Source organism: Aquarana catesbeiana, linkage group LG01 (genome assembly GCF_042186555.1).
Source record: "Aquarana catesbeiana isolate 2022-GZ linkage group LG01, ASM4218655v1, whole genome shotgun sequence".
Taxonomy (NCBI): domain Eukaryota; kingdom Metazoa; phylum Chordata; class Amphibia; order Anura; family Ranidae; genus Aquarana; species Aquarana catesbeiana.
Genome location: NC_133324.1, coordinates 349,745,225 through 349,762,749, shown reverse-complemented (window position 1 = coordinate 349,762,749; position 17,525 = coordinate 349,745,225). Strand labels below are relative to the sequence as shown.

General features: G+C 39.7%; 1 protein-coding gene across 1 annotated transcript in view; it reads right to left on the bottom strand.

The window, feature by feature from the left end:
- Positions 1 to 964: 964 nt before the first annotated feature.
- The window catches only part of RBM23 (RNA binding motif protein 23), a 40,582-nt gene continuing 24,021 nt past the window's right edge, over positions 965 to 17,525 (bottom strand). The window contains exons 8-14 of the mRNA XM_073632477.1: positions 17,350 to 17,502; positions 16,713 to 16,850; positions 16,544 to 16,609; positions 8,439 to 8,643; positions 4,503 to 4,583; positions 4,319 to 4,403; positions 965 to 2,377 (exon numbers count right to left, since the gene is read on the bottom strand). Of these exons, the coding sequence (XP_073488578.1) occupies positions 2,374 to 2,377; positions 4,319 to 4,403; positions 4,503 to 4,583; positions 8,439 to 8,643; positions 16,544 to 16,609; positions 16,713 to 16,850; positions 17,350 to 17,502 (732 nt within the window). The 3' untranslated portion in view covers positions 965 to 2,373. The remainder of the gene's footprint in view (positions 2,378 to 4,318; positions 4,404 to 4,502; positions 4,584 to 8,438; positions 8,644 to 16,543; positions 16,610 to 16,712; positions 16,851 to 17,349; positions 17,503 to 17,525) is intronic.

Below are 17,525 nucleotides of genomic sequence, written 5' to 3'. Positions count from 1 at the left end.
CACTCTCCCACTAGCTGTCACATCTGTAAAAATCTATTCAGTGTTCTGTGAATCAGAAAACTACAAGGTCTGACAGCCTTTGCAGCTGTAGTAGTGGTAGTTCATAAACCCCTTGGCGCTGGCTGTATGCAAATATGCGGTCTCTCAGCGCCTGGTCCTTAGTGCCGAGGGGCCACATATTTGTGTGAATTGCTGCAATTACACCTGCACCGAGAGCATGCACGCTGCACGCTCCTGACACAGTTACTGTTGCCTAACCGAAAGCTCCTGATTGCTCCATGCAATCGGGAGTTTTCGAATCATGTGATCTTAAGCCAAGCTCTGGCACCATAAACCTCCTAATGGGACGGGAGGCACCGGCGCTAAGAGGTTAAGTCTTCCTGTCACAGTAACTGCCTGGCTGTATCAGAGGTACGGCCAGACAGGTACACAGTCTGCAGGAACGTGGTATTACACCCATGATCTGCTGATTGTGGGTGCAATGATTTACAAGTCCATTACAAAAAAAAAAAAAATATATATATATATATATATATATATATATATATATATATATATATATATATATATATATATATAATAAAATGCATACTTACCTGCAAAAAAAAAAAATAAAAAAATAGCATTGATTTTATTTTTTGTAAAGGTTAGCTTATCCTTTAAACAGTGGTCAACCCTGTCCTCAGGACCCACTAACAGGCCAGGTTTGCAAGATAACTGAAATACATCACAGGTGATATCATTTGCTGCTCAGCAATTGCAGTATTCTAGTCTGCATCTCCCCATGGTAATACATAAAACCTGGCCTGCTGGTGGGCCCTGAGGACAGGGTTGATGACCACTGCTTTAAAAGGACTGGTTTTGCTGTCGGCTGATGCATTTACTACCACAGCTCTTCACAAACATGCCGCATAGATATAACCAAGATACAGCAAAAATAAATAAAAGAAAATCGAACAGTTGCTATAATAACCGTTATTTTATTTTTTTTGTTTTACTAAAGAATAAAAAAATTGGACATTAACAAATGTAATTGAAAAACGCAAAAGACATTTTCGGTACTTTGCAAGAGAAAAAAAAAAAAAAAAGACTACACATTGCGTTTTAGGGGCAAGTAGGATATAATGATACTAAATGCTTTACACAGAAAGGTGGCAAATACAACACAAAGAAGGTCCTAGAGATACTTACAGATGACAGGGTTTAGCCTCACAAACTTCAAATACCCCTTCATTTCAAGTTGCCCCTGCTACCCCACTCCTACCTAGAGTGGATTCTCATTTCTCAGCCTAACATCTTCTATACTGTCATTTCCACCTACAACAATATAGAAGCAGATCAACAAATACAAAAACTAGAACTTATAAAGTGGTGCAGGATCAAAAATTGGCACCAGTAAGGTTTTGTAAGAACAAAGACTTTTAGACAGCAGTTATATTCATGTGACAGTAGGAGAGTAAGGAAATTCACAACATACTGTTTAGGTAAGAGCAAACTCTATGCTACAGTGCACACTTTAACTGCTGGTATTGAGGTAGTATTTCTACCCTAAAGCTCACCACACAGCTTACAATCTGATTGTACACTCTTTATACCTACCAAAAGCTACATAGTGCAAGAGCCTGCCTGACTGGATACAAATTTGTTAGATTAGGTAGGTGCTCATATTACACAGTGCTGGTGATCTAAAGTTTACTGTACAAGATTGTATGGTCAGATTGTAAGGTGTGGCGACTACATCAAAACGGAGTATCTTGACTATTCCGATAGAAAATCCATACAAGCGATCAGGAAGCAATTTTATGTCACTGTATGCTCCATATGGTGCAGCACAGATGAGAATAAGTATACCATTGTTTTGTGTTTCAAGAAACCTCAAATTTTCAGGGTCCCATGTTCAAATAAATCCACTTTCTGTATTATACTTGGAACAATTTTTATTACATATTGTATTTACAGAGATTGCACCAATCGCCTATTTACAAAATCAACAGTCCTAGGCCCTTCCAGTACCACGCTGTTATGACAATAACCATAAAGACAACCTTGTTGCTACACAGCACATTGAAAAAATATTTACAAAACACTGGGGAAATTGCTACAATAGTCGAAGAACATTAACTGTTTTATTTCACCAAAAGAACATATTTACAAAAGGCTGCTTTCCCCAATGTACAGTGACTCAGGTCTTCAAGAAACGGTTCAACATCCCCCAACAAGCACCTTCCAAGATATCTGCTCAAGGATGGATTTATATTTCTGGGTGTACTTCTTCAATTAGGGCACAAACTGATGAGTCCATACACCACATCTGTGCAACTTAGCAAGTCAAAGACGCATCTCGATTGGTCAGTAGATCCGCATTTCCAAGTGTTACCTAAAGACAAAATGGGGGAAAAAAAACACAACAAAAAACATTTAAAAAAAGGTCTTGATATCCAATGGGGCAGGCACCACCTATTTAGACCCCTTTCACACTGGAGGCGGTGCGGGCAATTTGAAAGCGGCGCCCATTCACTTCAGGGGCGGTGGAGGAGCAGTGTATAGTCCTGCAAGAGCACCGTACCAGTGTGAAAGCACTCAAGCTTTCACATTGGGGCTGCAGAAGAGGCAGTTTATAGGCGCTATTTTTCGCGCAAACATACCTGTAAAAGCGCCTCAGTGTGCAAGGGGTCTTAGGGAACTGTGAACATGCTTGAACAGAAGGGCAGCACAGAAATGCTAATCTATGTAGTGACACAGGCAGGTTGGAATACATAGGAGGGGGCTGCAAGCAGAATTCAAGCTTGAGGCCCCTGGAATCAACATCCTGTACAGGACCACTGCCGATTGGGGTGTAGTGGTTCAGACTCGGTGGGCATATGGAATCAGAGAAACAGACAAATAATGCTCTCGGTTTTAGCATTTATTGGCACAAAAAACTCAAAAGGATAAAAACACTCTTACTGTAAAAGCACTGCCCCCAGTACATGCATCAAGGTGATAGCATACAATCCAAAAGGATCTTGAGATAGCCGCGGGTGACATCATCCAAATGGTTCCACCTTCCGTACGCATTATGTCCTGGGTGGGATGCCTTGTTATATGCATTGGGGGCAGTGCTTTTACACCAAGTGTGTTATTATCCTTTTGTGTCAAATTTTAAAACGGAGAGCACTATTAGTCTGGTTCTCTAATTTCATATGCCCAGAAAATCTGATACTGAAGCACTAAACCAGGAGCTGAGTTTGGCAGTGGGTCTGTTCAGATCTTTCCCCAGAGGGGAATACTTTGACTTTCCTGCTCGTTTAAGGTTCATATTTGTAAGGTTGATTCATATTTGAGAGGCTGATTTGTCCGTTGGTGTTAGGGATTGGGCACACCAGTTACATCTATGCTGAATTTATCATTCACACTGATTGGTGACATCTGATTCACACTGGAGGTTTTTGGACTTGTATTTATGCTGTTTTTTAGTGATTATAGGCGCTGCACTCTGTTATACATAGAATAGGAGTTCTGATTTAACAGATGTACACAACTGATGTGTTTAATCAACCTGGCGTGATTTACCAGCAGTGTGTCAGCTCTACTTTGAAGGATGCAGTATTGATATAAGGTGTTTCAGTATGTAGACTGAGTCCCCTACTGTTTCAGCGCTGCTAGTGTTTATTTTCCTTGGACATTAAACACCTTATTTATATGACAATTGCTTTTATAGTAGCAGCTATGTGTGTAATGGACTATTTTACTTCATTTGAACATTAGACCATTCCTGAGTGCTGATGGGAAGTGGATTATTGCTTGATTGCGATGGTATACTTGTACACAACTGCATGCTAGTTTTTTAGGTCAGCGTCTCAAAGACAGGGCAACTTTTTCAGATGGAGGTCAGGAATGACAGCTTGCAAAATTCTCTCATCACAAGTTTCTATGCAGCAAAAAAAAAAAAAAAAAAAAAAAAAAAAAAAGCCGAATTACTTTGATTTATACTTTTAACATCAAAATATGTCAGGATGTTGGGGGCCACCAGTTACCCGACACATACTAAACCAAACAATTCTTGGATTGTAGGCAGGGTAATTAATCCTTTAGGTCAAAGAAGCGCCCTCTCCCCACTGCTTCTAAATTCCTGTTTAATAAATTATTGAAAATCTTGAGAAATGTCCTTCAAAATATTCTCCCCCCCACACAGTAAAATTCTATAGGGAGAATTAAAACACTGACTATGAAGGCATCTAGAAATGGAAATGCATCTAAGCACTAACAGGCATTTTACATTTCTTAAAACTCCAAAGACTACTGCATTATACAAATGTTACATATGAGTCCTACTTACATGGTCTGTGGATTGAAGAGTTGTGATAGTGGGAAACACTGTGAAGAAAATGACTGGGTTGCCAAATTCAAAGCCGGGTTAAGAGCTGAAAAATACATCATAACAATACAAGTCATTTTTTATTATCAGAAATCCATCAAAATTTTTTTATTTATTTTTATTTTTTTAATTTTAATGCTTATACCTGAAAGGGCAGGATTCAGGCCAGTCAGCGAAAGGCCTCCATTTAGCTGCAGAGCAGCAATTGGAATATGCAGACCAGTACCTGATACAAGGAAATACAATGCTTATTTACTCATAAAACAGCCAGGAAATGGATTTAGCAACAATTTCAGTACTTTAACTGCAGCAAAACATCAAGCTGAACATACTTTAATTTGCACTCAGACTCCTACATCCATGAAGCCAACTAATACAAAATTATTTGAGTTGCACATTCCTGTAAAAATGGGACAAGCACTCCTAACTAGGGATATACTGCTATCGTTTTTTCGGAGCCGATACCAATTATCGCTCCGCCTTTCAGGCCGATGACAGGTGCCAATATTCTGTACCCCCAAAACAGTATCCTCTGTCCCACTTCCCCCCATAGCAGTGACCCCTGTCCCCAGCACTCCACCCCCCCCTCCCCCTGGTGTTCTCTGTGTATATATATTACATACACACACACACACACACACACACACACACACACACACACACACACACACACACGTGTAGAAAGAACTCTCCTACCTTACAAAGGTGTACAGTAGAGCAGAGATCGTCTGGTATCACAGTATTGGATGCAGGAGGGAGCAGGAGCTGCCGGAGATGGCTTTTCACATTACCAGGATGGTGTTTCATTGCTAGGATCAACCGGCAACTAATCACCTACTGTTTAATGTGAAAAGTTAACTCCAGCAGCTCCCACTCTTGCCCCCCATCCAGCCCTGTGATACCAGCTGCCGTCTAGTGAAAGCTTAGGGGGAAGGACTGGCAATACAGGGCTGCGAACGCCACTCGGGTTTGGGCTGACCAATAATCGGTAAGTTTCTGACCGATACCAATTATTTGAAAAATGTGAATATCAGCCACTCCAATAATCACTCAACCTCTACGCCTAACTGTTTGGTGTGCATTAGCCTTAAACAGGAAAAGCGTTATCCGTATACCAAGTTCACTAAAAACTCGCTTTAAAACAAACAAAAAGGCACAATAAAATACACAGACGGCACATAAAAGCACCAATTATTCATCATCCCAAACTGCCTGAATTGCCATAAAGATCTCGTCAAGAACCTCTAAGCCTATCTAGAAATTTAATCTTACACCATTGCTACATAAATTCAAAACAGAAATGTACTAGTTGGTGCAAACCCACAGCTCATGGTTGTAGGTAGAACTTAATAAAATTGTCATGGGCCCCACAGTTGCTATAATATATAGACACTAATTCAGAGTCTTACTTGAAAGAAATGTTGCTCTAGGATTAAACTTGAATATCTGCCATGTTCCAAGGACTGGCTGCCCCCAACGCTGGGCTTTATTATACAGTATTACAACTGCAATATATGGCAGGATGAGGCATTCCTGATAGTTCCAACAATATAAAGAAAATACTTGCTTCATTGACTCTGCGGGGTGCTTTAGTTTCCAACCTGGAGGTCGACCTATTTCCCCCTGTACCCACCTTACAGATGCAAGATACTATATGGCAGAAGGCAAAATCTATTTTGCACTGAGGGATAATACCCCATTTGAGGTCATCTAAATTACCCTGAACTTGGGAAATTTGAAAGGTTTGGACTGTGGTGCTGACATGACAAATTATCAGCTGTAAATGGATCATACGCTCAAAACAGTAGGGAGTATGGAATTCCAAGGCAACAATTTCACCAATATGTACAATCCATAAGTTTACAACTCTGTATAGGTCCTATTGCACCCTGCAATTACATACCGCTCTATGCTAGATGTGACTTTAGTACTTTACTGCTTGTTGCCCAGCGTACGTATATAAAAAAACTTAAGCAGGAAGCAGTTATACCAGGATCATGGCTGCAGCCATCGTCCTGGTACTGTGTTTTTTTTTTGTCCGTTTTTTTTTTTTTTTTTTTTTTTTTTTTTTAAGAGTCGGCAATTGGCTTTCCAGTAAAAGCGATCTGAGGCTTTACAACTGCCTAAATCTCTTTTACAGCACTTGGAAGCTCTCTCCACCCTGCACCAACCATTCCTTGGTTCTCCTGTGCCACCTGTGGAGCCAGGGACCGAGACAAGCAGCCTGGCTGCCTGCCTACAGAGGAGATTGAGGAACAGCCATTCCGTAGCTCCTGTGTCGAATGAAGATAAAAGCAACAAGGGTTTTGTCACTTAAGATTTCAGTGCAGTCATTCCCTAGCAATTACAGCCAGAGAAGCAGCTGATCAAACATGATCTGTGTTTGAGGGCAGAGGAGAGATCAGGAGTTTAATAGAGTACCTGTCACTGCCCAAAGCCATCACAAAAGGGCTTGTTAAAATGAAAAAAACAAAATAAAATAAACAGCATATATATGCTATCCCAAAAGTTCATGGCCTGACATGGCAGGGGTGACCACACAGACATGAAACTATCACTGCACCAAGCCACACTTCCTGAAAATGGCGCATGCTCGCTATATGGTTTCGTGGGCAACTTTCAAACAGTTGGCATTTTTAGCGCTGTACATTTGGAAGAGCGGCTTGGTGTGGTGATAAAGTTTCTTGCCTGTGTGGTCACTCCTGCTATGTTGGGCCGTGAAATTTTGGGACATACACACACACACACACACACCTGTGCAAAAGTTTTAGATAGGTGTGAAGAAATGTTGCAAGGTAAGAATTCTTTCAAAAATATATATTTTAATTGTTTATTTTTAACAATTTACAAAATGCAACATGAGCAAACAGAAGATAAATCGAAATCAAAGCAATATTTGGTGGTACTACCTTTTGACTTCATACCAGCATTGAGGACACCATTGATTGAACAACGTTGAGGACAGTGGACACATTGGTCAGCCAAGGAAAAAATGCAGCATATGAAAGACACATCATGCTTACTTCACTTTGTTCCTTCAAAAACTGTGTGCAAGTATACCTAGAAGAATTGATGCGGTTTTGAAGGCAAAAGGGTGGTCACACCAAATATTGGATTTGATTTCTCTTCTGTTCATTTACTTTTTCTTTTTTTTTGCAATTCACAAAATGTAACCTATTAAAAGTGGTTGTAAACGCTGTCACACAACTTGTACCTATAAGGCGTACCTGTAGGTACTGTGAATATCTCCTAAACATGCACAGTTTAGGAGATATTCAGAGTGCATGCAGCCGATGACATAATCGGCGCATGTGCTCTGAAGGTCCAGCTTACAGTGCCACTCATGTAGCCGGAGGCCACAAAACCGAGAAGGAAAACTGGGTGAAGATGTCAGCTATTGTGGCGCTGGAGGGCTTCATTCTGAGTCAAGTCTATTATTATGTGCTCGTATGCGATGTATATTAGCACATTATGACATTGCTTTGCGTTTTTTTTTTCCCTACCACCAGCAGTTTACAACTGCTTTAACACTTCTATTTCTTGAAAGCCTTCTTGAAGTGGTAGTAAAGGCGTTATTTTAGGCTTACCTGTAGGTGCAGCAAATATTTCCTAAAATGCGTACTGTTAAGGAGATACCTACTTTAGCAGCGCTGGTGATGTCACCGGCACATGCAGACTGTCCATAGAGAGCCATGCTGCGACGGACATCGTGGTTCTGCCAAACAGCAGCTGCCCGCAAACCTTGAAGGAAGAGCAGGGGAGTGACGATAAAAGCTCTGTGAGCGGCGACAGCGCGCTGCTAGGGGGGCTTAATTTTCAAGTCTTTCACAATGTGCTAGTATGAGATGCATACTAGCACATTGTGACATTTGCAGGGAGAAGTTTTTTTTTGCAGTTTACTACCGCTTTAAATTACAGCATTTTTTCACACCTCCCTAAAATTGACCAGTACTGTATCTATATATATTTTATATATACACACGCACGTCATTCTTACTAAAAACTTACCTGCAGCCACAAAGAAAAAATTAAATTGCAGCCTGAATTGTGGATAACAATATATCAATAACTGTAAACTTACCCTCTGCCAGTTTAGCCATGAGCTGCAATCTTCCAGTTGCCCCCAGATCAATCCCACTGCGTTCAAGATCATCATTATCGAGGAACGAAACATCTGTACTGCCATCACCACGATCTGTCACATGACCAACTTTCATAGGTCGACCTGCCAACTCAAATCCATTCAACTGATCCAAGGCTCGCCGAGCACACTCTGCATCTGAAAACTAGAGGAAAATCAAATGAGCACTCAAAGCGTAACTCCAGGCATAAAAGTTACCAGCCAAGGGCAGTTTCCTCCTGCTAACCATAACTGTATACAGTATTCACTTACAAAATTGATTTTAGTATGTTGCAAAAGAAAAAACAAACATTTTTCCTCGCTCACTGAGGAACACAGAAGTTAGGAAGTCTAAAAGCAGTCCAACAGAGGAGTGGGAAACACAGCAAACACTAAAGGTCCAAGAAACAAAAATGGGGCCTGCCTGCAGCTCAATCAGCCGCCTGAAGGATCTATGCCTGAAAATTGAGGCCAAAACATCCACCTGATATTAGAGAATGTGGGAAAAGAAGAAGGCAAGGTAAACAATTGCAATCAGGTAAACAATTCTTTTTGCAGTTTGCATGGGGAAACAGTTGTTCGATGATGAAAAAGTCTCACTCACAGCAGGTCTAGTAGAGTGGGCCTTGATAGGAAAGGGTAAAACCAGATCCTCTAAAACATAGGCTAGAATGATGGTCTGCCTGAGCCACCTATAGGTGAATTATGATCTGCCTGAGACACCTAGAGATCGTATAACAAGAAGGCAGAACACACTTCTGGGGTACATCCAAGACAACAGAAAAGGAATAAGACTTTAGGAAGAAGCAGTAACAGATTCTCAGTCTGAACATCCAGACAATAGGAACGAAATTTCCTTTAGCAAAAAAACTTAAACCTGACAAAAATGATGAAAGAGTGATGTCCTGGATGAGGCAATATACAGAAACTACCTTCGGCAAAAAGAGTCCTGGGTCTCAACTATTCAAGCAAGAAAGGATTCCTTACACTCCATTTGCAGAAATTGAGCTACAAGGAATATCAACTTATGGGTGAGAGTAGTAGAAAAAAAAGGAACGCCCCCTAATGGGTTCAAATAGTTTCTGAAGTACAGGAGAACTAGGGGAACAGATGGAGGGAGCTAAATGAAAGACACCTGTAACAAGGTCTTAAAAAGTGGACACTGAAAACAAGAAAGGGCAGAAACCTGACCCAGGACAGCTCAGGGAGCAAAATGTTGGTCCAGACCCACTTGCAGGAAGGAGGTCATTTGTCCCACAGAGAAACTCTTAAGGTGGAAGCCCAGAGAATGCATTCTATGTCCGTTGATAGGCCTTGCCGAAAGTAGCCTACCTAGCTTTCAGCATTAGATGAAGCACAGAATTAGATATGCCTCCATCTCTCAAAACCTGCACTTCCAACAGCCATGTTGTTTAAGCCAGTTACTAAAGCAGGATAGTAAAGGTCCTTGGGACAGAAGATCCCAAATATTCAGCAGAGCACACAAACTTTCTGCCAGTAGTCTTACCACATCTGCTTGATACATTCCAAAACAGTGAGGATCACAAGAAAGCCCCCCCCCCCCCATCTCAATCCTGTGAAATAGTTGAGGGAGGAGATTCAGAGGGAGGAAGAGAAATCAGGGTGTACTGATCCTATGGAGTAAACAGAGCATTCACCGCTTCTGCTAGACTCCAAGGATCCCTGTTCCTAGAAACAAACCTGTACAGTACATTGTCCAGCATCCTCAAAGTGTGACAAAAAGGTAATAAAACATCTCTGGGTTCCATTTTTAACCGCTAAGCCACCGCCCACCGTCATACGACGGCTGGACGAGGCTTCTGTTGTTCTGGGAGGACGTCATATGACGTCCTCGCCCTCCCGAACCACTAGGGGGCACGCGCGCGTGGCCGCTGCGTCACTCGGGACCCGGTGCGCGTGCCCGGCGGCCGCGATATCCGCCGGGCACCCGCGATGTCCGCCGGGTAACAGAGCAGGAGCGTGGATCTGTGCATGTAAACACAGATCCACGTCCTGTCAGAGAGGAGAGGAGACCGATGGCGTGTCCCTTGTACATAGGGACAGCGATCGGTCACCTCCCCCAGTCAGTCCCCTCCCCCCACAGTTAGAATCACCTCCTTAGGTCATACATTAACCCCTCGAGCGCCCCCTAGTGTTAACCCCTTCCCTGCCAGTCACATTTACGCAGTAATCAATGCAATTTTATAGCATTGATCGCTGTATAAATGTGAATGGTCCCAAAAATGTGTCAAAAGTGTCCGATGTGTCCGCCGCAATATTGTAGTCACAATAAAAATTGCAGATCGCCGCCATTACTAGTAAAAAATAAATAATAAAAATGCTATAAATCTATCCCCTATTTTGTAGACGCTATAACTTTTGCGCAAACCAATATACGCTTATCGCAATTTTTTTTTACCAAAAATATGTAGAAGAATACGTATCGGCCTAAACTGAGGAAAAAATTTGTTTAAAAAAAAAAAAAAAAATTGGATATTTATTATAGCAAAAAGTAAAAAATATTGTGTTTTTTCAAAATTGTCCCTCTTCTTTTGTTTATAGCGCAATAAATAAAAAACCGCAGAGGTGATCAAATACCACCAAAAGAAAGCTCTATTTGTGGGGAAAAAAATGATAAAAATGTAATTAAGGTGCAGTGTAACATGACCGCGCAATTGTCATTCAAAGTGCGACAATGCTGAAAACTGAAAAATGGCTTGGGCAGGAAGGGGGTGTAAGTGCCCTGTATTGAGGTGGTTAAAGAAGCTTTGATTTGAATTGTGCATCTTAACACTTTTTTTTCTCCCCGTTCTTTATGTCCAATCTAAAAGTGTGACTTAAACCTTTGAAATTCTGCACGCAACACTATTTAGCATATATTCTACCTCTACCTCCTTTACTGCATTTTTTTCTCTCCCTTCTCAAAGGAGGACCACATACTGATGGTGGAATATATTCTATTCAGCAATGCTTTGAAGTGCTCCTTTTTCATTGAATGACAGCCAAACGCTCAATTTTTTTATACATCAAGACTTGAATATTTTATTCAAGTGAATGAACCAAAGCTGTTTTGAATTGAAAGCATTATTTTTTTTTGTTATAACGACTTTGGAACTGCAGATATCCTCAAGGGTGACGTGCCATCAGTGTTTAAAAATCTTTGAAAACGCACAGGGTTTTTTCTTTGCTGCTTCCATGGGCTTATAAATGTTCATAAATGTAAAGTTAAACAAAATGTGCCTGAATTTTTTTATTCAGTTTACAAAAAAAACAACAATCTCTGGGTGTAGAGACTTTAGCTGATCTAGATGTTGCAGGCTCTGGAAGTATGCTTGGCAATTGATCACACATTGGATATACAGTATCTCACAAGAGTACAACCCTCACATTTTTGTAAATATTTTATTACATCTTCATGTGACAACACTGAAGAAATGACACTTCGCTACAATGTAAACGTAGTTAGTGTACAGCTTGTATAACAGTGTAAATTTGCTGTCCCCTCAATATAAACACACAGACATTAATGTCTAAACTGCTGGCAACAAAAGTGAGTACACCCCTAAGTGAAAATGTCCAAATTGGGCCCCAAGTGTTAATATTGTGTGTAGCCACCAATAATTTTCCAGCACTGCCCCACAAATACTTAATAGGGTTTAGGTCTGGAGACATGCTTGGCCAGTCCATCACCTTTACCCTCTTTAGCAAAGCAGTAGTTGTCTGGGAGGTGTGTTTCGGGTCCTTATGTAGGAATACTGCCCTGCGACCCAACCTCCAAAGGGAGGGGATCATGCTCCTCTTCATTGAGGGAACCATGAATGCCAACATGTACTGTAACATACCGAACTATAGCTCCCCAGTGCCGGCAGCACTCATGCAGCCCCAGACCATGACACTCCCACCACCATGCTTGACTGTAGGCAAGACACACTTGTCTTTGTACTCCTCACCTGGTTGCCGCCACACACGCTTGACACCATCTGAACCAAATACGTTTATCTTGGTCTCATCAGACCATGAGACACGGTTTCAGTAATCCATGTCCTTAGTCTGCTTGTCTTCAGCAAACTGCTTGTGGGCTTTCTTGTGCATCTTTAGAAGAGGCTTCCTTCTGGGATGACAGCCATGAAGACCAATTTGATGCAGTGTGTGGCATATGGTCTGAGCACTGACAGGCTTACCCCCCATCCCTTCAACCTCTGCAGCAATGCTGGCAGCACTCATATGTCTATTTCCTAAAGACAACCTTTGGATATGACGCTGAGCATGTGCACTCAACTTCTTTGGTCGACCATGGCGAGGCCTGTTCTGAGTGGAATTTGTCCTGTTAAACCGCTGTATGGTCTTGGCCACCATGCTGCAGCTCAGTTTCATGGTCTTGGCAATCTTCTTATAGCCCAGGCCATTTTTATGTAAAAGCAACAATTCTTTTTTTTAGATCCTCAGAGTTCTTACCCATGAAATATGTCAGGATATTTCCATATTGAGATTATAAAAACCAATGAACTATGATTTTGCAATAACTAAATTCGCCCTTCTCCTGAACCATTTATGACAAAGACAGGCAGAAAGGCCTTGAGGAACTGGTTCTTCAGACAATCATGTTAACCAAACTTCATCAGTGCAAATGTAATGTTTGGTTTACGCAACCACTCGACCCCAGTTGACAATGCTCGGAGGACCTGACGTTTGAGGTCAGTAAATAAAATTCTTAGATCAAGGAAAACCCAGGTCAAGAGATCACAGCTCCATATGAAATATTGAACTAAAGACCATAAATCTCCAAGATAATCAGACGGACGCAAGCAAATTTAGGGTTTGACATCTTGGGTATTTACAGGTGCAACCTTATCTTTTATATTTCATCAAAAAAATTGGGTCATTTATTGTCTGTGTGCCTTAAAAGGAACTTTAGTGAAATTTTGCGTTTCCCAGACCTTTGCAGTAACGTATATAAAACATACATTAAAAAAATTGGAACTACCAGTGGTTTATACTCTAGGGCGGGGGTCGGCAACCCGTTGATCGTGGGTACACCGCGTCCCAACCCCCAGTCTGTACTGCTCCTCCGCCTCCTGTGAAATTCTTTACCCTCTGCGCATGTAACGGCGCCCGACCTCCTCCCTGTCTTCTCGGGAGCCGGCGCATGCGCAGAGGGTGAAGCATTTCACAGGAGGCGGAAGAGCAGCAGAAGTATCGTGCACAAAGTGAAAGTAACTATGCCGGGCAAGGTCAGAGGCACGGGGATACACAATTTCATGCGCAAGATTGAGAACTGCGTCCAGTGTAAGAGCCGAGCAGAGACACAGGCATGTCATTGCTTAAGCCAGAGGCAATCTCGTGGGTATACACAGAACACACGATTCCAAGGGCAGTCTGTATGAGGAGAGGTGAGCTGAGTGACCACACACAGATTTAAGCCCGCAGCAGCCAGGCAGAGAGCCAAGTGGGTGACTCACAATTAACCCCTGTATTGCCAGGCACCTCGGTCCTATTGACACTGTCCACTGCCCCACTGACTGACACAGTCTTCTGCTCTACTGACCCCTGTAATCTGCCCTGCAAACTGCTGACACCTGTACACTAGACATGTGCATTACGTTTCATTCCGAATCGAAATTTGGACAAATTTTTCATTATTCGGATGCGAATCCGAAAAAAAACGAACGAATTTGAATCAAATTCAAAAACAAATTCGAATCGAATTTGAAAACAATAGAAATTGATTTTCTAAAAAATACAATAAAATAGAATATAAAATCATAAAGCAATAGAATACATATATATAATATTGTTTTATTCTGTTTTATTGTTTTTCTATGCTTTTCTTTTCTATTATTTTCTATTCTTTAATAGTCTTTTCTATTCAAATTCATTCTATACGAAATTCGAATTTCAGAACATGGCTTCTGAAAATCGAATTTCGTATAGAATGAATTTGAATAGAAAAGTTTAGAAGAGAAAAGAAAATCATATATTGTATTTTATTCTATTCTAATCTTTTCTATTCAAAATCATTCTATACGAAATTTGAATTTCAGAAAATGGATGTGGAGATATATTATATATATATATATCCATTTTCTGAAATTCAAATTTCGTATAGAATGATTTTGAATAGAAAAGATTAGAATAGAAAATAATAACCATATAATATATAACCATTTTCAGAAATTCTAATTTCCAAAATCGAATTAGAATAGAAGAATATAAAAGAAAAGACTAGAAAAACAATAGAATAAAAAAAAAAAATATATATATATATATATATATATATATATATATATATATATATATATATATATATATATATATATATATATATATATATATATATATATATTTATTATATATATATCCAAAGGTTGCTGCACTTAAAAATTTGTTGCTTTATTCCATCAAATCTTTAGAAAAAGATTACAAAGCAAGTAGAGTCATTCCAATCATTTGTTCAGACAAAGATTACGTTTCAGGCTGATTTGTTCGCACCCTTCCTTACATCAGTCAGAACACATCTGAACTTTATTTTTATATGTACAAGGTCGGTGGGAGAACCTGTTTGCTGACACTAGATTGAAAGCTGTGTGTGGTTCTCCTCTACACTTCAATCTATATATATATATATATATATATATATATATATTTTTTTTTTTCTTAGCTGGTCTATGGTTTTTCTATGATATTCTTTTCTATTATTTTCAATTTTTTTCTAATCTTTTCTATTTGAATGCAAATTCATTCTATATGAAATTCGAATTTCAGAAAATGGTTATATAGAAATAGAATTCTAATAGAAAAGACTAGAATAGAAAAAACAATAGAACAATATATATAAAACATCTTCCGGAATTGGAATTTGGTACAGAATGAATTTGAATAGAAAAGATTAGAATAGAATATATTATATTTTTTTTTATTCTGTTCTGTTCTATTCTATTTGAATCTGTTCTATTGGAATTCGATTTCATTCTATATGAAATTCAAATTTCGCAAAATGGTTATATATATAGTAAACTTTTTCAAATTCGGTCAAATTTTTTTCGAATGCGGTAGAATTTTTTTCGAATACGAAACTAAACGAATCCCGAAAACGAATAATGAATGCAGCTAATTTAACTAAACGAATTTAGTTAAATAACGAACCGAAACTAAACTAATTTTTTCATTATGCACATGTCTACTGTACACTACCATACATATTATTGACCCCTGTACACTGCAATACAGTCAACTGACCTCGGTCACTGAAGCTACCTTTTAAAAGGTAGGCCAAGTTTATATTTTTACAATGACATTGTTTTATTATTTTTAACTTTTCATGCTGTCCTTGCTAGTTAATTTCTTTAAGAGCCCACTCACACTGATTGCACACAAAACCAAAATGGTTTAGTGTGCAGGCATCTGTCCGTTTCAGCTGCAGTGAACCGCTGGTAGGTGGGAAGTGTAATGCACGTTTAAGCATATTAGTTTCCATCATTTATGTCACCGCACAGCAGCATGCTGTGTATTGCGTTTGCTGTGTGGTGACATGCAGGGACATTCAGTGAGATGCGATATTATGCAAACATGTTGCATATGACATCTCTGGAACACAGAGAAACACCGTGTTCTTGTATGGTCATGACACATAGAAAACTATTGTCTTCTGTGGGTCATTGTAGTTACCTGCATTTATCCATGAGGAAAAAACGCAGGTAACTGCACACAGTGTAAAAAAGAAAAAAAAAGAAAAAAAAAGAAAAAAAAAAAAAAAAACGGGAAGAAGGGTGCCAAATCCTGGTGATCTGATTTCCTCAAGTGTTGTTCAGGTAGATCTCCACCTCTTAAAGGTTGCCTCCCCCTGCTCTAGGGTATCTGTTTTCAGAAAATATTTTGGGCATTGGTGTGCAAAAACTGCCCTGGCAGCAAAAGGTTTAAATATTAGACTCTACCTTGGCTTTACATATTCTAATTAGCACTAGATAATTCCGTCGGCATAAAGCAAATGTGGGAAGCTACCAGCATGTCGAGGCACAAAAACATAACTTTGCAAGCCAATAATATTTACAGAAAAACAAAGATTTTACCGTGATAAATCCATAACCCTTGGATCGCCCTGTATCAGGTTCTCTAAGAAGCTGAATGTTCTCAATCTGAAAAATAAAATGATTCTTCTTTCAGTATTGACAGAATAGCCACAACTAAAGACAAAAGTCAATTATAGATTAAACATTCAAATGAAAAAACGCAAATAACCTTTCCAAAAGGTTCAAAAATTCCTTTTAGCATGTCCTCTGTGATATTGAAGTGCAGAGAGCCTACATAGAGACGCATGGGTCCAGCATTTCCTCTCTGCAGATTATTTGCCATAGCGGCCAAACGGTTCTTCTCAGCCTTTAAAAAAAAAAAAAAAAAAAGTTAAAGTTAAAACAAATACAGCAATCACACCTTCTGTACAAATCTGCTCTTTTTTTCACAACACTTTCACCTATTTATTCCTTTACCCAATAACAAAAATTACCTTGTGCCAACACTCTTTACAACTGATAAAGCTACTGCACTATATATTTCAGTGCTAAATATGTACAGTTATGCAGAATAGTATGAATCTTGGTAAAAGAAGGTACAGTGACCCACACAAACATTCCTAGGCTAAAAGAGACCTAGCACATGCACTTGAAAAAAAATACCTGTAATATGCTTCATGTTAATAGCTTTGAAACAGACTCGTTAACACTTAAATGATGCAATCAAATGCAACAAAGTCTTAAGGACTGTAGGTCAAATATCAGAAATAAAAGTTTTTCCTCTGTCCTGTAAAGCACATAGGTCCAATCAAAAATGAGCAAAAAAAAAACCCCCAACAAATCTGTGGGAAATAAACAATGCCTACCTGTGAAGCCTGTACCATGATTGGTACACCTAGCAGTCTCTGGCCAGTTAGGCCAATGGCCAAAGGTACAGACTGGATAGCTACAAATTCAACATATGCAATGCCCTTTGATCTGCGAGAGTTTCTGTCTGCAATAATTCTCACATCTCGCACCTAAAAAAGACAAGAACTGACAG